This window comes from Cherax quadricarinatus, unplaced genomic scaffold (genome assembly GCF_038502225.1).
Source record: "Cherax quadricarinatus isolate ZL_2023a unplaced genomic scaffold, ASM3850222v1 Contig3275, whole genome shotgun sequence".
NCBI classification, from domain to species: domain Eukaryota; kingdom Metazoa; phylum Arthropoda; class Malacostraca; order Decapoda; family Parastacidae; genus Cherax; species Cherax quadricarinatus.
Genome location: NW_027198301.1, coordinates 1 through 27,022, shown reverse-complemented (window position 1 = coordinate 27,022; position 27,022 = coordinate 1). Strand labels below are relative to the sequence as shown.

Genomic DNA, 27,022 nt, shown 5'->3' with positions numbered 1-27,022 from the left:
GAGGCACAGTGTCTACCTACTGAGGCACAGTGTCTACCTACTGAGACACAGTGTCTACCTACTGAGGCACAGTGACTTACTGAGGCACAGTGTCTACCTACTGAGGCACAGTGTCTACCTACTGAGACACAGTGTCTACCTACTGAGGCACAGTGTCTACTGACCTACTGAGGCACAGTGGCACAGTGTCTACTTACTGAGGCACAGTGTCTACCTGTCTACTGAGGCACAGTGTCTACCTACTGAGGCACAGTGTCTACCTACTGAGGCACAGTGTCTACCTGACACAGTGTCTACTTACTGGCACAGGGTCTACCTACTGAGGCACAGTGTCTACCTACTGAGGCACAGTGTCTACTTACTGAGGCACAGTGTCTACCTACTGAGGCACAGTGTCTACTTACTGAGGCACAGTGTCTACTTACTGAGGCACAGTGTCTACCTACTGAGGCACAGTGTCTACCTACTGAGGCACAGTGTCTACTTACTGAGGCACAGTGTCTACCTACTGAGGCACAGTGTCTACCTACTGAGGCACAGTGTCTACCTACTGAGGCACAGTGTCTACTTACTGAGGCACAGTGTCTACCTACTGAGGCACAGTGTCTACCTACTGAGGCACAGTGTCTATCTACCGAGGCACAGTGTCTACCGACTGAGGCACAGTGTCTACCTACTGAGGCACAGTGTCTACCTACTGAGGCACAGTGTCTACCTACTGAGACACAGTGTCTACCTACTGAGGCACAGTGTCTACCTACTGAGGCACAGTGTCTACTTACTGAGGCACAGTGTCTACCTACTGAGGCACAGTGTCTACCTACTGAGGCACAGTGTCTACCTACTGAGACACAGTGTCTACCTACTGAGGCACAGTGTCTACCTACTGAGGCACAGTGTCTACCTACTGAGACACAGTGTCTACCTACTGAGGCACAGTGTCTACCTACTGAGGCACAGTGTCTACCTACTGAGGCACAGTGTCTACCTACTGAGGCACAGTGTCTACCTACTGAGACACAGTGTCTACCTACTGAGGCACAGTGTCTACCTACTGAGGCACAGTGTCTACCTACTGAGGCACAGTGTCTACCTACTGAGGCACAGTGTCTACCTACTGAGGCACAGTGTCTACCTACTGAGGCACAGTGTCTACCTACTGAGGTGCAGTGTCTACCTACTGAGGCACAGTGTCTACCTACTGAGGCACAGTGTCTACCTACTGAGGCACACTGTCTACCTACTGAGGCACAGTGTCTACCTACTGAGGCACAGTGTCTACCTACTGAGGCACAGTGTCTACCTACTGAGGCACAGTGTCTACCTACTGAGGCACAGTGTCTACCTACTGAGGCACAGTGTCTACCTACTGAGGCACAGTGTCTACCTACTGAGGCACAGTGTCTACCTACTGAGGCACAGTGTCTACCTACTGAGGCACAGTGTCTACCTACTGAGGCACAGTGTCTACCTACTGAGGCACAGTGTCTACTTACTGAGGCACAGTGTCTACCTACTGAGGCAGTGTCTACTTACTGAGGCACAGTGTCTACCTACTGAGACACAGTGTCTACCTACTGAGGCACAGTGTCTACCTACTGAGACACAGTGTCTACCTACTGAGGCACAGTGTCTACTTACTGAGGCACAGTGTCTACCTACTGAGGCACAGTGTCTACTTACTGAGGCACAGTGTCTACCTACTGAGGCACAGTGTCTACCTACTGAGGCACAGTGTCTACCTACTGAGGCACAGTGTCTACCTACTGAGGCACAGTGTCTACCTACTGAGGCACAGTGTCTACCTACTGAGGCACAGTGTCTACCTACTGAGGCACAGTGTCTACCTACTGAGGCACAGTGTCTACCTACTGAGGCACAGTGTCTACCTACTGAGGCAGTGTCTACCTACTGAGGCACAGTGTCTACCTACTGAGGCACAGTGTCTACCTACTGAGGCACAGTGTCTACCTACTGAGGCACAGTGTCTACCTACTGAGGCACAGTGTCTACCTACTGAGGCACAGTGTCTACCTACTGAGACACAGTGTCTACCTACTGAGACACAATGTCTATGTACTGAGGCACAGTGTCTACCTACTGAGGCACAGTGTCTTCCAACTGAGACACAGTGTCTACCTACTGAGGCACAGTGTCTACCTACTGAGGCACAGTGTCTACCTACTGAGACAGTGTCTACCTACTGAGGCACAGTGTCTACCTAGTGAGACAGTGTCTACTTACTGAGGCAGAGTGTCTACCTACTGAGACAGTGTCTACCTACTGAGACACAGTGTCTACCTACTGAGGCACACTGTCTACCTACTGAGACACAGTGTCTACCTACTGAGGCACAGTGTCTACCTACTGAGACACAGTGTCTACTTACTGAGGCACAATGTCTACCTACTGAGACACAGTGTCTACCTACTGAGGCACAGTGTCTACCTACTGAGGCACAGTGTCTACCTACTGAGACACAGTGTCTACCTACTTAGACACAGTGTCTACCTACTGAGGCACACTGTCTACCTACTGAGACACAGTGTCTACCTACTGAGGCACAGTGTCTACCTACTGAGACACAGTGTCTACCTACTGAGGCACAGTGTCTACCTACTGAGGCACAGTGTCTACCTACTGAGGCACAGTGTCTACCTACTGAGGCACAGTGTCTACCTACTGAGACACAGTGTCTACCTACTGAGGCACAGTGTCTACCTACTGAGGCACAGTGTCTACCTACTGAGACACAGTGTCTACCTACTGAGACACAATGTCTACATACTGAGGCACAGTGTCTACCTACTGAGGCACAGTGTCTACCTACTGAGACACAATGTCTATGTACTGAGGCACAGTGTCTACCTACTGAGGCACAGTGTCTACCTACTGAGGCACAGTGTCTACCTACTGAGGCACAGTGTCTACCTACTGAGACAATGTCTACATACTGAGGCACAGTGTCTACCTACTGAGGCACAGTGTCTTCCAACTGAGACACAGTGTCTACCTACTGAGGCACAGTGTCTACCTACTGAGGCACAGTGTCTACCTACTGAGGCACAGTGTCTACCTACTGAGGCACAGTGTCTACCTACTGAGACACAATATCTATGTACTGAGGCACAGTGTCTACTTACTGAGGCACAGTGTCTACTTACTGAGGCACAGTGTCTACTTACTGAGGCACAGTGTCTACTTACTGAGGCACAGTGTCTACTTACTGAGGCACAGTGTCTACTTACTGAGGCACAGTGTCTACTTACTGAGGCACAGTGTCTTCCAACTGAGACACAGTGTCTACCTACTGAGGCACAGTGTCTACTTACTGAGGCACAGTGTCTACTTACTGAGGCACAGTGTCTTCCAACTGAGACACAGTGTCTACCTACTGAGGCACAGTGTCTACTTACTGAGGCACAGTGTCTACCTACTGAGGCACAGTGTCTTCCAACTGAGACACAGTGTCTACCTACTGAGGCACAGTGTCTACCTAGTGAGACAATGTCTACATACTGAGACACAGTGTCTACCTACTGAGGCACAGTGTCTTCCAACTGAGGCACAGTGTCTACTTACTGAGGCACAGTGTCTACCTACTGAGGCACAGTGTCTACTTACTGAGACACAGTGTCTACCTACTGAGGCACAGTGTCTACTTACTGAGGCACAGTGTCTACCTACTGAGGCACAGTGTCTACCTACTGAGGCACAGTGTCTACCTACTGAGGCACAGTGTCTACCTACTGAGGCACAGTGTCTTCCAACTGAGGCACAGTGTCTACCTACTGAGGCACAGTGTCTACCTACTGAGGCACAGTGTCTACCTAGTGAGACAGTGTCTACCTACTGAGGCACAGTGTCTACCTACTGAGGCACAGTGTCTACCTACTGAGGCACAGTGTCTTCCAACTGAGACACAGTGTCTACATACACACAGCATTATTCTCTAATATTAACTCTCCTCTCAAACTTCTTCTTAAGAACTACAACAGAACGCACTTGCATAACACAGCACAAAACACTCTTGATATCCCTCATATCTATCTCTCTCTGTGCAAAAATACTACGCATATAAAGGGCCCAAAGATCTGGAATTCATTGCCTGAACATACAAAAGGGCCCCTGCTGCCTGCACACCAATTCAAGGCTCCACTTAGAGATCCCTTCATCTCCCAAAATTGACCACACGAACACTATACACCTACCATCCGACTTACGACCTGCTCGACTTACGACTGTTTTTTATGCCAAATTTCTGGGAAATAAGCAACTATTTGTGTTGTACACAGTGTTTATCCTAAACCTTACAGTATAAAATACAGTACTAACAGCATAAAAAGTAAAGTAAAACATGAAATACCAAAATACAACAATAAAATAAAGTCATTACAAAAATGTTTTGTTGATATTCAGTAGTAAAGTTCGACTTACGACCATTTCGACTTACGACCGGTTTCTCGGAACCGAACTCAGTCGTAAGTCAGATGGTAGGTGTATATTATCGCCACCATCAACACAAAAATTCCGAATATTGTAATTTCAAAACTAAAATGGTCTCAATCTTATTATGTATAATGTGCCAAAACATAATAATGTAACTTGTTATTCTGTTACTTGTTTATTCAATTATGTCGGAGGATCTCACCTTCAAGGACCATAACATTGTATCAATCGCATCTGCTAGAAAAATGACAGGATGGATAATGAGAACCTTCAAAACTAGGGAGGCCAAGCACATGATGACACTCTTCAGGTCACTTGTTCTATCTAGGCTGGAATATTGCTGCACTCTAACAGCACCTTTCAAGGCAGGTGAAATTGCCGACCTAGAAAATGTACAGAGAACTTTCACGGCGCGCATAACGGAGATAAAACACCTCAATTACTGGGAGCGCTTGAGGTTTCTAAACCTGTATTCCCTGGAACGCAGGAGGGAGAGATACATGATTATATGCACCTGGAAAATCCTAGAGGGACTAGTACCGAACTTGCACACGAAAATCACTCACTACGAAAGCAAAAGACTTGGCAGACGATGCACCATCCCCCCAATGAAAAGCAGGGGTGTCACTAGCACGTTAAGAGACCATACAATAAGTGTCAGGGGCCCGAGACTGTTCAACTGCCTCCCAGCACACATAAGGGGGATTACCAACAGACCCCTGGCAGTCTTCAAGCTGGCACTGGACAAGCACCTAAAGTCAGTTCCTGATCAGCCGGGCTGTGGCTCGTACGTTGGTTTGCGTGCAGCCAGCAGCAACAGCCTGGTTGATCAGGTGCTGATCCACCAGGAGGCCTGGTCACAGACCGGGCCGCGGGGGCATTGACCCCCGAAACTCTCTCCAGGTAAACTCCAGGTACTGCTAAACCACTAACTACCTCTGTTGAAATATAGAAAAAAATGGTCAATTTGAACCAACTTTGATATACAGCGGAACCTTGATTTTTGTGATTAATTCCTTCCAGAAAGTCTGATGAAACCTGAACTGTACGAAAACTGAAGCAATATTTATTTATTTATTTATTTTATGTGTTTGCAAACATTACATTGAGATGATGTATTTACAATAGTGGTTTGTAATACAAAGATCCTCTATTATGCCTGGGTATTATGGACCAACTTAACATTATTGGCTTACAGATTACTTAATACTAAGGATTATATCATAGTTGTACAGTAGGAAAGTAATTATTTCATAGTTGTACAGTAGAATATTAATTATAAATGAATCAAAATTTGTATAATACAAAGATATACAGTGGAACCCCAGTTCGCGATGCTATCGGTATCTGATAAATCCGGTAACCGATGCATTATATCGCAGAAAATTTGCCTCGCTTCCCACAACGAAATGGACTAAATATGACAGAAGAGGGACCGGCATTCAAGTACCAGACCTGCTGCCAGACGTGAACCAGACACAAGACGTTTTCCACTAAATGAAATAACTGACCTCCATATCAACTGCACCAGTGTTTAACGGGAAGACAACATGGCAGAAATCCTGATCAACTAAATCTCCAAGGAAATGCCAGGTCTGTAGGACTTTTTTCGTCAGTGCCAAACGAGGGAAAGATTTGAGCCTTTAAACATGGCTGACCGGCATTCAAACAGCAGCTACTGCCAGACGTACAACTAGCGAAGTGAAATTCTCATCTTTACTGACGTTCATCTGTTGACAGTAGCATCATATCTGTACCACCATCATATCACCTGTACCAGTGCTAACGAGAGGGAAACACAGGAGACATCGTCAAATCAACAGTACAAAACTCCAAGGTATAGGACGGTTATCCCTCAGTGCCAGTCGTGGGAAAGAAGTGAATAGTTAAATAGTCAAGGTTAATATTTTAGTAGCTGACCTATATTCAGCTGACCAGTGTACAGTGAGAGAATCATAGCAGAAAAAGCCAAATATATCTATAAACTCAAGGAAAGTCAGGTGGTGTTACTCCCCTCAGTGTTTTAAAAATGGCTGAGTCAGCAAAACAGGTCAGGAGACAACAACACGACACAACCCCCGATAAATGGAATTGAGGGGGATTTGGAAGGATAAAACCATTGATTAAACCTTTCTGGTCTACCAGAATGGAAAGGAGTTAGAAGTTAATTGGTGAAGCCAGACTGTGAAGTGAGGTGGGTAGGGGAGGGTGAATAAGGGGTTAAATGTAAGGGGTTTGTGAAGTTAAGGGAAAAGTGAGCAGTGAAGAGGGTTTTGAAGAGGAAATTTTACTAGTAATTCAGTGTAATTAAAGCAGATACTAAGTGTACTAGGGACTGGAAAAGAGAAATAAATATTATTGTATATGAGTAAAAGAGCGAAGAGTGAAAATGGCAGGCATTAGAGGGGTACAGGCTGCCATAATTATATTTATATTTCTTCTTCAATTCCATGAAGAAAGAAATCAGTCATGGGGGTTGGAAAAGGTGAATGGAGTAACAGCGCCCTGGACAGTAAAAGCCCAACAGTTGCCATCCTACCAGAAAAGTAAACCTCACTATCGCCGCAAGGTATGGCAACACCGCATACCCAAACAAAAACAATGGCACACAGCTCTTATTGTAGCGCTCTTAAGTGGTGATATCCAAATTAATCCAGGACCTCAAACTATTGTGCAGAGGCAAAACAGACAGATAAATGACGGCAATAATGACGGTCTAGTAGCTAGGGATGATAACCTTAACTCCATATGTAATGCATACATAGGTCAATGTGAGACAATACAGCCATTATTATCTCAAACACTACCAAACAGATGCATACACTGTACTAAAGTACGCATGAAAAACAGAAAAGGCACCTTATGTAAAATGTGTAAGGGGTGGGTGCATGATGGATGTATGTACAATTATAGCAACGGTGCCAGAATTCATTTTGTGTGTAACAAATGCACTTTGGCACAGTTACCCTTTAGCAGTGATGACATTGATTTACCTAATTTTAATACAAATGACCCATTGCCATATATTGATGATTATGATTGTTTTATGAAAACAGGCCTTCACTTTATTCATGTCAATGCAAGATCACTTCTTCCTAAATTGGCAGAGATTAGGATTCTAGCTAACAAAATTAGGGCGGCAGTTATAACCATCTCTGAATCTTGGTTGGATGATACGGTGACTGACGACGAGGTCAAAATAGAAGGTTACAATATAAAACGCTTAGATAGGAACAGAAAGGGCGGTGGAGTATGTGCCTACATTAGAAATGACTTAGCTTACAACCCAAGACCTGATTTAAATAACAATAAACTGGAGATTCTATGGTTTGAAGTGCTGCTTCCCAAGACCAAACCCATCTTAGTAGGAACTAGTTACCGCCCTCCTACCCAGGACCAGTTCTTAGAAGACTTTTCCAGAGTCTTGTCCGGAGTTGAAAGCAATTGCGAAACAATAATACTGGGCGACTTCAATATCTGTTTTCAGCAACAAAATAACGGGCTATGCAAAAGGTATAAGCAAATTCTAGGATTAAATAGCTACACCCAACTAATTAATAAACCAACCCGGATCACACAGTTCTCAGCCACCCTAATTGACCACATACTTTGCAACCGCGCTGAGAACATTAGTCAGTCAGGCGTCATTACCACAGGTCTTAGTGATCATTTCATCATTTACTGCACCAGGAAAATCACTAGGGATAGGATAGGCCTACACAGGACAATAAAAATGAGGTCAACTAGAAACTACAGTAAAGAAACACTGGTAAATAGGCTACACAATTGTGACTGGACAGAGATAACAAGTTGCACGGACGTAAACGATGCCTGGGAAAAATTCAAAACAATGTTCACTACCATTCTTAATAATATTGCACCAGTTAAAGAGGTTAGGATTAAACGAAGAACTGAACCCTGGATGACTACTGAGATATTAGATAATATGAAATTCAGAGACCAGCTGCTAAAAAGATTTAAAGCAAACAGACAGGATATTGCAGCACTAAATGAATTCCAAAGGGTGAGGAACAGAGTACAGAGGCTTATAAAAGGAGCAAAGGCAAAGCACTATTGCTCAAAAATTGAAGAATATAAGCATAACCCCAGAAAGCTCTGGCAACAACTAAAACAGTTGGGGTATAGCCATAAGCCAGTAGATAGGTCTAACATAGTACTCACTATCGATAATGAGGTATGCCACGAAACATCTAAGGTGGCAAATTGCTTTAATTCCTACTACACATCTGTTGCATCAACACTAGTAAGTAAACTACCAGCTGCATCAAATACCTTTAACACAGACTCTGATAAGTTTCAAACATACTATACCAATAAAGGGGTAACCCCAAACAGTTGTCAACTAGTAAGTGTATCTCATGACTTCATTCAAAAAGAACTAAGCAGGTTAAACCCAACTAAGAGCACAGGCCCTGATAACATCCCGTCTAAGTTCCTAAAAGATGGTGCTTCTGAACTGTCAATCCCTATTGCTCACATAATAAATCTATCAATCACCACTAATACCGTACCGGAGGGGTTCAAGGAGGCCAGAGTTACTCCTATCTTCAAGAAAAATAATAGGTCTGATGTAAGCAACTATAGACCTGTTAGTATACTCAGTATAATATCTAAAATTCTGGAGAGGGCGGTGTATTCTCAAGTAGTTAAGTACCTTAATGACAACAGCATTCTCCATAGCTATCAATCGGGCTTTAGAAGATCCTACTCAACCGATACCTCCCTTATTAATCTGATGGATTACCTGAGAACTGAAATGTCAAAAGGGAACCTCATAGGTATGGTAACCTTAGACCTGCAAAAGGCCTTCGATACTGTCAACCACAATATATTATGTAAGAAACTTCAAGCTATCGGTATAGGTTCTGTAGACTGGTTTAAGTCCTACCTTAGCAACAGGAGACAAATAGTCAAAATCAACAAAACGGAATCAGAACCCCTGCCGATAACATGTGGAGTTCCCCAAGGTAGTATTCTGGGTCCCTTACTATTCTTATGTTATGTCAATGATATGCCTATCAGTGTCAAGTGCAAACTCCTACTGTATGCAGATGACAGTGCTCTGTTAGTGACAGGTAAAGACCCACAAGATATTGCTAATGTTTTAACACTGGAACTGGAGTCCTGCAGCAAATGGTTAGTAGACAACAAACTATCATTACACCTAGGGAAAACTGAAGCCATTCTCTTTGGAACGAAACATAAACTGAGAAGGGTAAATAATTTTAATGTTCAGTGTAATGGGGAGTCCATCACTTTGGTTTCATCAGTTAAATATCTGGGAATCCCCTTTGACCCATGCATGTCAGGAGAATTGATAGGGAACAGTGTAGTAAAGAAAGCGAATGCCAGGCTGAAGTTCCTGTATAGACAAGCACAGTGTCTACCTACTGAGGCTCGCAGGACCCTATGTCTAGCCCTTATACAATGCCATATGGATTACGCTTGCTCTTCTTGGTACTCTGCCTTGACAAAAAAACTGAAAGATAGACTGCAAATCACCCAGAACAAAATCGTAAGATTCATCCTGGGGCTGGGACCAAGAGAACATGTAGGCCAGGATGAATTACAGCAGTTGGATATGCTGAATGTTGAAGACAGAGTAAAACAACTGAAGCTAAATCATGTTTATAAAATTGCTCACGAACAGTGTCCAGAATATCTTGCTGTCAATTTTGTCAAGGTTGGGAACCAAAGCAATCATAGTACTAGGGGGAGAGAGCACAACTTTGTAGTACCCACAGTCAGTGGCCAGGCTTCAAACACCTTTTATTGTACAGCAATAAAGGAATGGAACAGACTACCCACAAATGTCAAGGCCAGTCATAGCTTGAACCAGTTCAAGAAGACTGCCAAAAAGTGTCTGATGAATGAAGCAACAGAAAGGGAGGGGAATGATTTTCTATTTTTTAGCTAAAATACGTGTAAATTTTACCTTATCCCTAGTAATGACCCTCGTATTGTAGATAGTCGTAATGACCCTCGGGTAGTAGATAGTCTTAATGACCCTCGTATTGTAGATAGTCTTAATGACCCTCGTGTAGTAGATAGTCTTTTTAGTATGATAATAAGATGTTATCTTCATTATAGAATAATAAGAAAATATTATAACCTTTATATTATAATAATAAGGTAAAAGGACCCCAATGGAAATAAGTCACTCTGTCTGACTTTTTTGGGTTATCCTAGGTTCTCTACACATATGCTGCTATGTATGATAATTCTATGTAACTGTATTTGTGTATACCTGAATAAATTTACTTACTTACTTACTTACTTACACAGAGGTCACTGCGCTCTTTGTCTGTGAATGTATGGAAGGTGACACTATCCCTCGCACTCACCTCTCCGCTTTTATTACACTCATCACTATCATCATATGTATCACTTCCCTCATCATTATGACCAGTGATACATACACCATTATCAACAACCGGGTCATCTCCACACTCAGTATCTATCTGTGGAAAATTTTTTGATTTTCCGAAACTATAGTGCCTAATAGGTGTTTAATGTGTCTATATGGGTCAAAAATGTATTTGAAAATAAGAGTAGAACCAAGAGTTCCCTTTGCGCATGCGCGGATGTGCGGGGGGGAGAGCGCGTATTGTTTTGAAGGTGGAGAGGAAGCGGAAAAGGCATGGTACCACGAAATTGGCATTCACGGCGGCCTAAGGATTAATATAGGCCTCATTTCGTAATAGGAAGTGTCGTGACTGTTCCTAGTGGAGAGTGAGGGAACGTGATTTACGGGACCACGATAATAGAGTGGTAAAAGGTGATTACGGGTAGGACCGGGGGTGACTGACGCGTCGTCCTGGACTGAGCCCCGGGAAAATTACCCTTGGTTTAATCATCACTCATCGGTCTCAGATCTTAATGGAGTGATCTCTAATGTGTATAATAATTATGAGACATTAAATCGTCTTGTGAATTGTAATGTAATTAAGGATAATAACGCTAAGTTAAGAGAATGCGTGAAGTGAAATAAGTCGCCCTGCTCCGAGTGAACACGTTAGACCTCGTTGTTAACGAGACGAGGAAAGGGAAGCTCCTTGAGTCACGACTTCTAAAGCAGGACAAACCAGCGGATACCTCGTCCTGCTGGAATGAGAACCGTGTCGGTGTAGCAGGACATCGAAAAGGAGATGGTGAATGGAGGAAATAAGGAGTATCAATCACCCACAGTTAAGTAACCCTTCTAGTTATAGCAGACTTATGCTGGCCAGTTATGTATGTTGTAATTGGATAGGTTACGAGTGATCCAGCTACATCAAGTGACCACCAGAGAACATCTGGTAAGTAGTGGGATTATGTACAAATGTTTTTCCTTGATGGATGTATCCATGTGTATCCTACCCCCCCCCCCCCATTCATTCAGTTAAACTAATATAATCTATACAGTCCACAATTAATTAGTAGCACCGTACTTGTGGGTGCTATCCAATCCATACTGGTCTCGGATAGATATGGATAAGATTGTGAGGTCGAAGGGGACCACTTGGTGCGACCAGGGGTGGTTAAGTTTTCTCACATGTCTACATGGGGTGACTACGGTAAACAATATGGTTGTCTCCCAATGAGATTACTTGTATGTATATAATGTTGAGGTACATACAGATAAGCACCCTAGAAAATTTTCCACATCTGCCCGTTGGTCCTTCCTGAACCGGATGCAATCAGTGAAAAAATTAATTGAATTAATTACTTAATAATTAAGTGACTGATTGAAGGAAGTGGGTGTAGGGTGCACAAGTTTAATCGATCGTGTGATGGATGACAATTAGCCCAATTAATTGCTAGCACATGTGTGGCTAGGATTTATACAAGAGTAAAGTGCAAGAATTACTCTTATAAGGCGCCTACTTAAGTTGTATAATCAGTGATTAATAATTCTCTAACCATGACTGGATCTAATGGAGTTAATGTGGCTGACAAGTCCGTGAATTTTAGAGTAATGAAAGCATCATTACAGGCTATTAAAAGCCATGTGACGAAGGCATTTGATTTAGTGAATCAAAGAACCGTGAACCCTAATGAATTAAAGTTATATTTAGATGCTTTAGAGAGTAGATTTGATTGGTACAAATTGTGGTTTAAAGACTGTGAAAGAGATCTGCTAGAGAATTGTGCAGATGGAATGGAAATGAATGTTTTAATTAATCAACATTACGAATTGGAAGAAAAACTGTCTTGTAAAAGTAAGGCTTTGAATAAATTAAAGGGTGTAAGCCAGGCAGTTGATCAACCTATTAATGCAAAGGGTGGGTTTGCCAAAACCTCCATAGTACGGTCTGGAGGAAATCAGACTAGGTCGGCAGGAATTAATTGTTCAATTGCAGACCAGTCAGCCAAACAGTTCTAAGGATATAACACATAATGACTCTGAAGTATCTGTCAAGTCTCAAAAGGGAAAAATAATCCCAGTGGTAATAATCATAGTTAAGAGTTAAATAGGCACATATCAAGTCAGGAATCAGTAATAGTGGTTCCTCACATCAAGGTAAGAGGAATAAGTACCTCAGTAAGTGTAACCCAGTTAATAAGAGGTCAGGCAAGGAAAAGAGAGACTGCCTCTTCTGCCAGGGTACTCATTTCACTAAAAATTGTAATGCCTGTAATTCATGGGATATTAAAGTGGAAAGAATGAAAGAACTTGACAGATTTATCAGATGTCTAGACAATCATAATGTAAAGGATTGTCATACCAAATTGAACAGTTGCTATCAATGCAACAAGGGAAAGCACCATACAGTTATGTGCAGGGTTGTATGTGATTCTTATAATAATGGTGACAATAATGATAATGTTAATAACCCTGACACTACAGTGACTGATGTAAAGGTTGCAGCTAATGGCAATAATGATGGCCTAGCTGAGGTAGCCTTGCCGGTGTTGGATGTAAAAATTCAGGATAAAGGGCATAAATCCAAAACCATGCGGCGTCACTCTCCTCAACACTGGTACGGGCCATGTAATATAAGGCAGACTACCGCCTAGTAATAATGACTAGAGGAAGTAGTGAATACGGTCACGGTGTCTTACTCATGAAAGGTCAACCCAGTACAAGTATTCTTCTATCGAGAATGATGTTGAACCAGTCTAATTTGTGGGAGCTGGACAGCATAGGGATTAATATAAATGAGGAAAGTCCAAATGATTCCTTTACTCAGGAACAATACCTGAAGGATGTTAAATGTGAATCTGGACATTACTGGGTGCGACTTCCGTGGAAGCTTGACCGTCCAGAATTACCTACTAATTATAGGATGGCGTATGGACAGTTAAAGGACCCAGCTCTGCGAACTGAGCAAGACACCAAAATTGTTGACTGCTTATAATGATATAATTAATAAACAGTTAAATAATAAATTGTTCTTACTTCAGGCGACGATAAATGCACATCTTAAGTGCACAGGTGGTCCACTGAGCGAAGTAATTGGGTAAATAATCTTATGTGGACAATTTCCGGGTGTGACGTCAACTGAAGAGGAACTAATGAGAATATGTGAAGGGGTTAATGAAATAATGCAGTAATGTGCTGGGACTGACTTGGGACACTGAGAGAGACTTGTTATTGTTAACGTCTCATAATTCCAGTATACCCAATAAATTAATCCAGGGAGCATAGGCTTATGCCCCTGAGAGAATGGAACACTAATTAGTCCATTTTGAGGGATCAATAAATATGGATGGCCATGGAGTTGGTGCCTATATGCAGTAATGTGCTGGGGCTGACTTGGGATACTGAGAGACTTGTTATTGTTAAAGTCTCATAATTCCAGTATGCCCAATAAATTAATCCAGGGAGCATAGGCTTATGCCCCTGAGAGAATGGAACACTAATTAGTCCATTTTGAGGGTTCAATAAATATGGATGGCCATGGAGTTGGTGCCTATATGCAGTAATGTGCTGGGGCTGACTTGGGATACTGAGAGACTTGTTATTGTAAAGTCTCATAATTCCAGTATGCCCAACAAATTAGCCCCGAGAGCATAGACTTAGTGTCGTACCTTACAATAAGAGGGAAATTGTTAATACCAGAAGCATGGAGGCTTGAGTGTGCTTTGGATGGAGCCCTACCTGAGGAGTTAACAGGTGGAAAGAATTAATGGGTGATTATGTAAATATCAATGTTGGAGTTCCCAAGCCAGGTGGCCAGTGAAGATGGGAGAAAATTGTACTCCACATTATGTAAGTCGTCTAGCAACGACCTCCGCCCGGCCGCAGTGTGGAAAATATTTTAATTTTCCGAAACTATAGTGCCTAATAGGTGTTTAATGTGTCTATATGGGTCAAAAATGTATTTGAAAATAGAGTAGAACCAAGAGTTCCCTTTGCGCATGCGCGGATGTGCGGGGGGAGGGAGGCGGATTGTTTTGAAGGTGGTGAGGAGGCTGGGAAGCATGGAACCACGAAATTGGCATTCACGGCGGCCTAAGGATTAATATAGGCCTCATTTCGTAATAGGAAGTGTCGTAACTGTTCCTGGTGGAGAGTGAGGGAACGTGATTTACGGGACCACGGTAATAGAGTGGTAAAATGAGTGAATAAGGGTAGGACCGGGTGACTGGCGCGTCACCATGGACTGTGTCCCGGGGAAAATTACCCTTGGTTTAATCATCACTCATCGGTCTCAGATCTTAATGGAGTGATCTCTAATGTGTATAATAATTATGAGACATTAAATCGTCTTGTGAATTGTAATGTAATTAATGATAATAACGTTGAGTTAAGAGAATGCGGGATGTGAAATAGATCGCCCTGCTCCGAGTGAATGTGTGACTCGTACCGGGGATAATGAAGATTTATGGAATCACGACTTCTAAACCGGGACGAACCGACGGATACCTCGTCCTGCCGGAATAAGAACCATGTTGGTGTAGCAGGACTTCGAAATGAGATGGTGAATGGAGGAAATAAGGAGTATCAATCACCCACAGTTAAGTAACCTTTCTAGTTATAACAGACTCATGCTGGCCAGTTATGTTATGTTGTAATTGGATAGGTTATGAGTGATCCAGCTACATCAAGTGACCACCAGAGAACAGCTGGTAAGTGGTGGGATTATGTACAAATGTTTTTCCTTGATGGATGTATCCATGTGTATCCTACCCCCCCCCCCCCTTCATTCAGCTAAACTAATATAATATATACAGTCCACAATTAATTAGTAGCACCGTACTTGTGGGTGCTATCCAATCCATACTGGTCTCGGATAGATATGGATAAGATTGTGAGGTCGAAGGGGCCACCTGTAGTGACCAGAGGTGGTTAAGTTTTCTCACATGTCTACACGGGGTGACTACGGTAAACAATATGGTTGTCTCCCAATGAGACTACTTGTATGTATATAATGTTGAGGTACATACAGATAAGCACCCTAGAAAATTTTCCATATACTTACTTACTTACTAGGCAGTTGCATGACGATTTGGTAAAAAAATTGCCTGCAACTAGTGGTGATGTGAGTGAATTTAAGGCCAGCAAAGGTTGGTTTGAAAGATTTAAGAATCGTAGTGATATACATAGTGTGATTAGGCATGGTGAGGCTGCCAGTTCAGACCACAAAGCGGCTGAAAAATATATGCATGAATTCAAGGAGTACATAGAGGCTGAAGGAATGAAACCTGAACAAGTGTTTAATTGTGACGAAACAGGCCTGTTTTGGAAGAAATTGCCAAGCAGGACCTACATTACTCAGGAGGAAAAGCTACCTCAAGTCCTAATGGAGGGGGATTCCCCTTCTAAACAATAGGTTCGACACTCTCCCCTCCTCCCATCCCATCAATCATCACCAGATCTTCATTAAAGGTAAGTGTCAATTATTCTATTGTTATTATTCTATTGTTATTGTAATTATTCTATTGCATTAAACTTAATATTTCATGTGGTAAAAGTTTTTTTTTCATACTTTTTGGTGTCTTATATGGATTAATTTGATTTCCATTATTTCTTATGGGGGAAATTTATTCGCTTTCCGATAATTTTGGTTTACGATGAACTCTCAGGAATGGATTAATATCGTGAACCGGGGGTCCACTACTACTCACCTCTCTCCCTACATTAAGATTACAAATACTTTAAGATAAGTTATGAATGTACTGTGACTGTATTTTACGTTGTGTGTTTTTAATGCCTAGTTCTATTACTAACTTAATATAATTTAGTGTAAACTTGTTGTCTGGCATTTATATGCATTTATAAATGGAAAAAATGGCGTTCTGCCTTCCGGCGATGTCTACTTTCCGGTGACAGCCTGGAACCTAACCCGCCGTATAAGTGGGGCCCTACTGTGTAGAAAATAGTGATTCACTATGTTTTTTATTCATCTCTATCACATCAGGTTGTCAAGTTAAACAGAAACATTACTTTTCTCGTTTTGTATAATATAAGCAAATGAGAAAGTGGCATATTACCAATTAAAATGTTTTCTGTCTTTGGGATAGTAGGGCAGACAGCCAGCACTATCAACAACAAGACTGGCCACCAAGAACCAGCTCCTTACCTGGAAATCACAACGTGAAAACTGTGCCACTAGTTGACTCCAAGAAAATTCTGCTGCCACCACTCCACATCAAATTATTGTTTATGAAGAATTTTGTGAAGGCCTTGAACAAGAATGGAACTGCTTTCAAGTACCTGGAGTCAAGGTTTCCTGGTATAAGTGAAGGCAAGCTAAAGGCAGGAATCTTTGTTGGCCCTCAGATTTCGGAATTGATGGAGGACAAGCATTTTGATGAAGCATTAGCAGGTGTCGAGAAGAATGCCTGGTTTTCATTCAAGCAGACTGTCCACAACTTCCTGGGAAACAGGCGCTCCCCCAAATATGACAAAATGATCCAAGACCTGATTTCAAGTTTCCAACAACTTGGGTCTAGAATGAGTGTAAAGATGCACTTTTTGCACTCACATCTTGACTATTTTCCCAACAATTGTGGGGAATACAGTGAGGACCAAGGAAAGCGGTTCCATCAGGATATTTGCACCATGGAAACTCAATACCAGGGCAAATGGAAAGTCAGCATGATGCCAGATTACTGCTGGTCATTGAAACGTAATGGTCTCGATGCACAGCACAAGCGAAAATCAAAGTGGTCCTCCTTAATTTGATTCAATATGTAGGCTAACTATTAGGAGCATATTTTTTTAATAAAATCATTTGATTTGATTCATGTTGATTTGGAATTCATATGTTCTTAATACTAACAGAATGTGCTTTTCTATGATTACTTGCCTAATTTTAATAAATTAACAATTTATTAAAAATTCACATTTTTTATTATTATTAATTTGAATTTTATTTTAAATCTTTATGTGATAGAGCAAAATGGTTTAGAGATTTACAATCAGCAGCCCAAGAATATGTAAGACTGCAACCATTAATAAAAATAAAAATTAAAAACATTCCAAATGCAGACCGGTGAACTTAATGAATATCACAAAGACCCCAATGGAAATAAGTCGCTCTGACTTTTTTGTGTTATCCTGGAGGGTAATCTACACATATGCTGCTATGTATGATAATTTGTGTGGCTGTATTTGTGTATGCCTGAATAAACTTACACAAGCCACAAGGCAACAATCCCACCAATCACAAGCAACGAGGCAACATTCCACCTATGACAAGCAATGAGGCAGTAACATTACACCAATCACAAGCAAGAGGCCTTGCAAAAAATCAATATACAATACCTGGTGTATTATTTTAGCCGAATTTTGTTCCCAAATTCAAATTTATGCGAATTTTTGGGCTGTGGAAAAGCGGAAGGTAATTTCCCCCATAAGACTTTAACTTCAGTTGACACCTGGCCCTTGGAACGCTTCTGGTGCTCCATGAATCTTGAGTCAGGGTGTTGGAACTGAATTCATCCCTTGCCTTGGATTAAATTTGATTGACAGGTGTTATTTGACCCCTCTAAGGATTTGGTGCTCTCCCAGATAATAATAATAATAATTATAATAATTATAATAATAATAATGCTATTAATAATAATAATGTTAATATTAACATTACCTTGGGAGTATCAGCCTGGGAGTTAACATAGGAGACACGGAGTTGGTCATCAATATAACCTCCAGAGTCTGACCCAGCATAGGCCCGGTCACTGCCTAGCACCTTAGGCCTATTGACAGCCCTCCGCTGCCACACCAAGAACACTCCCACACCTGTGGAGGAGGTGGAGGTTAATATAGAGGACTGTACTGGAGGCTAATATGGAGGACTGTACTGGAGGTGATGGAGGTTAATATTGAGGACTGTACTGGAGGTGATGGAGGTTAATATTGAAGCCTGTACTGGAGGTGGTGGAGGTTAATATGGGGGACTGTACTGGAGGTGGTGGAGGTTAATATGGAGGTCTGTACTGGAAGTTAATATGGAGGACTGTACTGGAGGTTAATATGGAGGACTGTACTGGGGGTTAATATGGAGGACTGTACTGGTGGTTAATATGGAGGACTGTACTGGAGGTGGTGGAGGCTAATATGGAGGACTGTACTGGAGGTTAATATGGAGGACTGTACTGGAGGTTAATATGGAGGACTGTACTGGTGGTTAATATGGAGGACTGTACTGGAGATGGTGGAGGTTAATATGGGGGACTGTACTGGAGGTGGTGGAGGTTAATATGGAGGTCTGTACTGGAAGTTAATATGGAGGACTGTACTGGAGGTTAATATGGAGGACTGTACTGGGGGTTAATATGGAGGACTGTACTGGTGGTTAATATGGAGGACTGTACTGGAGGTGGTGTAGGTTAATATGGGGGACTGTACTGGAGGTGGTGGAGGTTAATATGGAGGACTGTACTGGAGGTTAATATGGAGGACTGTACTGGAGGTTAATATGGAGGACTGTACTGGAGGTTAATATGGAGGACTGTACTGAAGGTTAATATGGAGGACTGTACTGGAAGTGGTGGAGGTTAATATGGAGGACTGTACTGGAGTTAATATGGAGGACTGTACTGGAGGTTAATATGGAGGACTGTACTGGAGGTTAATATGGAGGACTGTACTGGAGGTTAATATGGAGGACTGTACTGAAGGTTAATATGGAGGACTGTACTGGTGGTTAATATGGAGGACTGTACTGGAGGTGGTGGAGGTTAATATGGAGGACTGTACTGGTGGTTAATATGGAGGACTGTACTGGAGGTGGTGGAGGTTAATATGGAGAACTGTCCCAGAGGTTAATAAGGGAGGCCTATCATGGAGTTTAATATGGAGGCCAATCCTGGAAGTTAATAAAGAGGCCTATCCTGGAGGTTAATATGTGAGGTCTATCCTGGAGGCTAATATGTGAGACCTATCCTGGAGGCTAATATGTGAGGTCTATTCTGGAGGCTAATACATGAGACCTATCCTGGAGGCTAATACGTGAGGTCTATCCTGGAGGCTAATATGTGAGACCTATCCTGGAGGCTAATACGTGAGGTCTATCCTGGAGGCTAATATGTGAGACCTATCCTGGAGGCTAATACGTGAGGTCTATCCTGGAGGCTAATATGTGAGACCTATCCTGGAGGCTAATACATGAGGTCTATCCTGGAGGCTATTATGTGAGACCTATCCTGGAGGCTAATACGTGAGGTCTATCCTGGAGGCTAATATGTGAGACCTATCCTGGAGGCTAATACGTGAGGTCTATCCTGGAGGCTAATATGTGAGACCTATCCTGGAGGCTAATACATGAGACCTATCCTGGAGGCTAATACGTGAGGTCTATCCTGGAGGCTAATATGTGAGACCTATCCTGGAGGCTAATACATGAGACCTATCCTGGAGGTCAATATGTGAGGTCCATCCTGGAGGCTAATACGTGAGACCTATCCTGGAGGTTAATATGTGAGGTCTATCCTGGAGGCTAATATGTGAGACCTATCCTGGAGGCTAATACGCGAGACCTATCCTGGAGGTTAATATGTGAGGTCTATCCTGGAGGCTAATACATGAGGTCTATCCTGGAGGTTAATATGTGAGGTCTCTCCTGGAGACTAATACGTGAGGTCTATCCTGGAGGCTAATACGTGAGACCTATCCTGGAGGTTAATATGTGAGGTCTATCCTGGAGGTTAATACGTGAGGTCTATCCTGGAGGTTAATATGTAAGGTCTATCCTGGAGACTAATACGTGAGGTCTATCCTGGAGGCTAATACATGAGACCTATCCTGGAGGCTAATACGTGAGACCTATCATGGAGGCTAATATGTGAGGTCTATCCTGGAGGTTAATACGTGAGGTCTATCCCTGAGGCTAATACGTGAGACCTATCATGGAGGCTAATATGTAAGATCTATCCTGGAAGCTAATACATGAGACCTATCCAGGAGGTTAATATGTGAGGTCTATCCTGGAGGCTAATATGTGAGACCTACCCTGGAGGTTAATATGTGAGGTCTATCCTGGAGGCTAATACGTGAGACCTATCCTGAAGGCTAATACGCGAGACCTATCCTGGAGGTTAATACGTGAGGTCTATCCTGGAGGATAATATGTGAGACCTATCCTGGAGGTTAATACGTAAGACCTATCCTGGAGGTTAATATGTGAGACCTATCCTGGAGGTTAATACGTGAGGTCTCTCCTGGAGGCTAATACGTGAGACCTATCCTGGAGGTTAATACGTGAGACCTATCCTGGAGGTTAATACATGAGACCTATCCTGGAGGCTAATACGTGAGACCTATCCTGGAGGTTAATATGTGAGGTCTATCTTGGAGGCTAATACATGAGACCTGTCCTGGAGGTTAATATGTGAGGTGTATCCTGGAGGCTAATATGTGAGACCTATCCTGGAGGCTAATACATGAGACCTATCCTGGAGGTTAATATGTGAGGTCTATCCTGGAGGCTAATACATGAGACCTATCCTGGAGGCTAATACGTGAGACCTATCCTGGAGGTTAATATGTGAGGTCTGTCCTGGAGGCTAATATGTGAGACCTATCCTGGAGGTTAATATGTGAGGTCTATCCTGGAGGCTAATACGTGAGACCTATCCTGGAGGCTAATACGTGAGACCTATCCTGGAGGTTAATACGTGAGGTCTATCCTGGAGGATAATATGTGAGACCTATCCTGGAGGTTAATACGTAAGACCTATCCTGGAGGTTAATATGTGAGACCTATCCTGGAGGTTAATATGTGAGGTCTATCCTGGAGGCTAATACGTGAGACCTATCCTGGAGGTTAACACGTGAGGTCTATCCTGGAGGTTAATACGTGAGACCTATCCTGGAGGCTAATATGTGAGACCTATCCTGGAGGCTAATACGTGAGACCTATCCTGGAGGCTAATATGTGAGGTCTATCCTGGAGGCTAATACATGAGACGTATCCTGGAGGTTAATACGTGAGGTCTATCCTGGAGGTTAATATGGAGGTACATGTTGTTCTATAATGGAAGTAATTTCAGTACATACAGCCTTAAAATTGTGTCCATTTTGAAACATTGATTTTGGTTGAATTTAGCAGAGTTATGGCTGGAAAATTTTCTCTGCTTATTCGGCAAAAAGCACCCTTGATTTTTAGGGCTAAGTAGCCAGTTAGGCCACAACCATAGGCTTAAATACCTTTACTACAGAGGGTAGGTCTATAAGTAACTCGTACCCCCTCAAGGGCTATCTAGGACTACCCATGCCTACCTAGGTATACCAAGGCCTACTTAGGACTGTCTAGATATACCCAGGCCTACCTAGATATACCTAGGCCTACCCAGATTTATCCAGGCATACACAAACCTACCTAGGCCTACCTAAGTCTACCTGTACCTATTCAGACCTACCCAAGCCTAGTACATGTACCTAGGTCTACATACCCAAAATAGCAGTGATGGACAGCAGGACACCAAAGACAATACCCACAATACAGGCTGTAGTGAGGGTGTCAGGAGCTAGAGCCCGGACCTGCTCCTGCTGGGGTGGCAGCAGTAGTACCCAGGATGTTCCTACCTCAGTCTGGCCTACCCTGGGCACCTCTTTCTCCCTGTGGAAGAAAGCAAAGGTTAATAGGCCTATGCAGCTTCAGGACTGAATTTCATAGTTTTTCTGCAAGCTCCTAATGAAGTCTGATGAAGTGAAAGACCTGTGCTTATATTACTGAAAGCTCCTGATAAAGTTTTGATTGCAAATTGAGAGACCTGCAGCTATCACTGAACTCTGAATGCCCCTTCGGCTTGAATGATAGCTCTAGGCCTTTCGTTTTGTAACCAAAACTTAATCCGGCGCTTTCAGTACATATACAAGCATAGGCCTTTCGTTTTTCAAAAACTTCATCAGGAGCTTTCTATGTCAATACAACACTGCAGTAAGCCAGAGGATCGAACCTGTGTTGTTTTAGCCAGCCTCATGGCGAGCAAAAATTCCTGACACTCTAAACCACTGGACCATATGATCCTACAGTCAACATGAGCCTAGGGAACTAGGCTTGCTTCATGTTGCCAGGATATACGATGGTGTGGTTGCCTCACAGCTAACATCATTCTAGTCATGTACTGCTTGTGGAGGCTAGTACACCAGACAGGGAGTAGAATTACCTCTGAGGCGCCCACGCCATCGTATATCCTGGTAACTTTAAGCAAGATTAGTTTGCTAGGTTCATGTTTGTAGGATCGTGGGGTCCAGTGATTTAGTGGTGTGAGTTATCACTCGCCATGAGGCTGACAAACAACACGGGTTCAATCCTCAGGCTTGCCGCAGTATTCTTCTGGATTATATACCACTTGTTCGTATATATATATACAGTGGACCCCCGGTTAACGAACTTTTTTCATTCCAGTAGTATGTTCAGGTGCCAGTACTGACCGAATTTTTTCCCATAAGGAATATTGTGAAGTAGATTAGTCCATTTCAGACCCCCAAACATACACGTACAAACGCACTTACATAAATACACTTACATAATTGGTCGCATTTGGAGGTGATCGTTAAGCGGGGGTCCACTGTATACATATACAGTGGACCCCCGCATAACGATTACCTCCGAATGCGACCAATTATGTAAGTGTATTTATGTAAGTGCGTTTGTACCTGTATGTTTGGGGGTCTGAAATGGACTAATCTACTTCACAATATTCCTTATGGGAACAAATTCGGTCAGTACTGGCACCTGAACATACTTCTGGAGTGAAAAAATATCGTTAACTGGGGGTCCACTGTATATATATATATATATTATATATATGTATGTATATATATGTATATATATATATATATATATATATATATATATATATATATGTATATGTATATATATATATATATGTCGTGCCGAATAGGCAGAACTTGCGATCTTGGCTTAAATAGAAACGTTCATCTTGCCATATAGAACAAGCGGAAATTTGTGTATGCAATAATTTCGCCAAAATCATTCTGAACCTAACGAAAAAAATATATTTCACTGTGTTTGTTTAGTATTAAATTACTGTAAACAAATCTAAAATATATTTAGTTGGGTTATGCTATAATAAATTGTTCTTGTTATAATAAGGTTAGGTAAGTTTTCTAAGATTCTTTTGGAGCAAAATTAAAAATTTTAACATTAACATTAATGAAAAAAATATATCTTTAAACGTATAAGAGAAAACTTTAGAAAGGACTTAATTTTAAATGAATTCTTGCTAACTGACCAGTTTTACCTATTCTGCACGACATATATATTATTATTATTATTATTATCACACTGGCCGATTCCCACCAAGGCAGGGTGACCCACCAAGGCAGGGTGACCCACCAAGGCAGGGTGACCCACCATGGCAGGGTGACCCACCAAGGCAGGGTGACCCACCAAGGCAGGGTGACCCACCAAGGCAGGGTGACCCACCAAGGCAGGGTGACCCACCATGGCAGGGTGACCCACCAAGGCAGGGTGACCCACCAAGGCAGGGTGACCCACCAAGGCAGGGTGACCCACCAAGGCAGGGTGACCCACCAAGGCAGGGTGACCCACCAAGGCAGGGTGACCCACCAAGGCAGGGTGACCCACCAAGGCAGGGTGACCCACCAAGGCAGGGTGACCCACCAAGGCAGGGTGACCCACCAAGGCAGGGTGACCCACCAAGGCAGGGTGACCCACCAAGGCAGGGTGACCCACCAAGGCAGGGTGACCCACCAAGGCAGGGTGACCCACCAAGGCAGGGTGACCCACCAAGGCAGGGTGACCCACCAAGGCAGGGTGACCCACCAAGGCAGGGTGACCCACCAAGGCAAGGTGGTCCACCAAGGCAGGGTGACCCACCAAGGCAGGGTGACCCACCAAGGCAGGGTGACCCACCAAGGCAGGGTGGTCCACCAAGGCAGGGTGACCCACCAAGGCAGGGTGACCCACCAAGGCAGGGTGGTCCACCAAGGCAGGGTGACCCACCAAGGCAGGGTGGCCCACCAAGGCAGGGTGGTCCACCAAGGCAGGGTGACCCACCAAGGCAGGGTGGCCCACCAAGGCAGGGTGACCCACCAAGGCAGGGTGACCCACCAAGGCAGGGTGGTCCACCAAGGCAGGGTGGTCCACCAAGGCAGGGTGGTCCACCAAGGCAGGGTGACCCACCAACGCAGGGTGACCCACCAAGGCAGGGTGGTCCACCAAGGCAGGGTGACCCACCATGGCAGGGTGACCCACCAAGGCAGGGTGACCCACCAAGGCAGGGTGACCCACCAAGGCAGGGTGACCCACCAAGGCAGGGTGACCCACCAAGGCAGGGTGACCCACCAAGGCAGGCTGACCCACCAAGGCAGGGTGACCCACCAAGGCAGGGTGACCCACCAAGGCAGGGTGACCCACCAAGGCAGGGTGACCCACCAAGGCAGGGTGGTCCACCAAGGCAGGGTGACCCACCAAGGCAGGGTGACCCACCAAGGCAGGGTGACCCACCAAGGCAGGGTGACCCACCAAGGCAGGGTGACCCACCAAGGCAGGGTGGTACACCAAGGCAGGGTGACCCACCAAGGCAGGGTGGTCCACCAAGGCAGGGTGGTCCACCAAGGCAGGGTGGTCCACCAAGGCAGGGTGACCCACCAAGGCAGGGTGACCCACCATGGCAGGGTGACCCACCAAGGCAGGGTGACCCACCAAGGCAGGGTGACCCACCAAGGCAGTGTGACCCACCAAGGCAGTGTGACCCACCAAGGCAGTGTGACCCACCAAGGCAGTGTGACCCACCAAGGCAGGGTGACCCACCAAGGCAGTGTGACCCACCAAGGCAGGGTGACCCACCAAGGCAGGGTGACCCACTAAGGCAGGGTGACCCACCAAGGCAGGGTGACCCACCAAGGCAGGGTGACCCACCAAGGCAGGGTGGCCCGAAAAAGAAAAACTTTCACCATCATTCTCTCCATCACTGTCTTGCCAGAAGAGTGCTTTACACTACAGTTTTTAAACTGCAACATTAACACCCCTCCTTCAGAGTGCAGGCACTGTACTTCCCATCTCCAGGACTCAAGTCCGGCCTGCAAGTGTCCCTGAACCCCTTCATAAATGTTACTGTGCTCACACTCCAACAGCACGTCAAGTATTAAAAACCATTTGTCTCCATTCACTCCTATCAAACACGCTCACGCATGCCTGCTGGAAGTCCAAGCCCCTCGCACACAAAACCTCCTTTACCCCCTCTCTCCAACCTTTCCTAGGCCGACCCCTACCCCGCCTTCCTTCCACTACAGACTGATACACTCTTGAAGTTATTTTGTTACGCTCCATTCTCTCTACATGTCCGAACCACCTCAACAACCCTTCCTCAGCCCTCTGGACAACAGTTTTGGTAATCCTGCACCTCCTCCTAACTTCCAAACTACGAATTCTCTGCATTATATTCACACCACACATTGCCCTCAGACATGACATCTCCACTGCCTCCAGCCTTCTCCTCTCTGCAACATTCATCACCCATGCTTCACACCCATATAAGAGCGTTGGTAAAACTATACTCTCATACATTCCCCTCTTTGCCTCCAAGGACAAAGTTCTTTGTCTCCACAGACTCCTAAGTGCACCACTCACTCTTTTTCCCTCATCAATTCTATGATTCACCTCATCTTTCATAGACCCATCCGCTGACACGTCCACTCCCAAATATCTGAATACATTCACCTCCTCCATACTCTCTCCCTCCAATCTGATATCCAATCTTTCATCACCTAATCTTTTTGTTATCCTCATAACCTTACTCTTTCCTGTATTCACTTTCAATTTTCTTCTTTTGCACACCCTACCAAATTCATCCACCAATCTCTGCAACTTCTCTTCAGAATCTCCCAAGAGCACAGTGTCATCAGCAAAGAGCAACTGTGACAACTCCCACTTATATATATATATATATATATATATATATATATATATATATATATATATATATATATATATATATATATATATATATATATATACAGTGGACCCTCGACTAACGCTATTAATCCGTTCCTGAGAGCTCATCGTTAGTCAAAATAATCGTTAGTCAAGTTAATTTTCCCCATAAGAAATAATGGAAATCAAATTAATCCGTGCAAGACACCCAAAAGTATTGAAAAAAAAATTTTAACACATGAAATATTAATTTT

The 27,022-nt window shown here is 43.7% G+C and overlaps 1 protein-coding gene across 1 annotated transcript in view; it reads right to left on the bottom strand.

The window, feature by feature from the left end:
* Positions 1-22,456, bottom strand: part of LOC138851997 (dentin sialophosphoprotein-like) — a gene marked incomplete at its 5' end in the record, with an annotated part of 40,447 nt that extends 17,991 nt beyond the window's left edge. Inside the window, 2 exon segments of the mRNA XM_070081593.1 lie at positions 18,489-18,640; positions 22,294-22,456. Of these exon segments, the coding sequence (XP_069937694.1) occupies positions 18,489-18,640; positions 22,294-22,456 (315 nt within the window).
* Between the last annotated feature and the right edge of the window lie 4,566 nt (positions 22,457-27,022).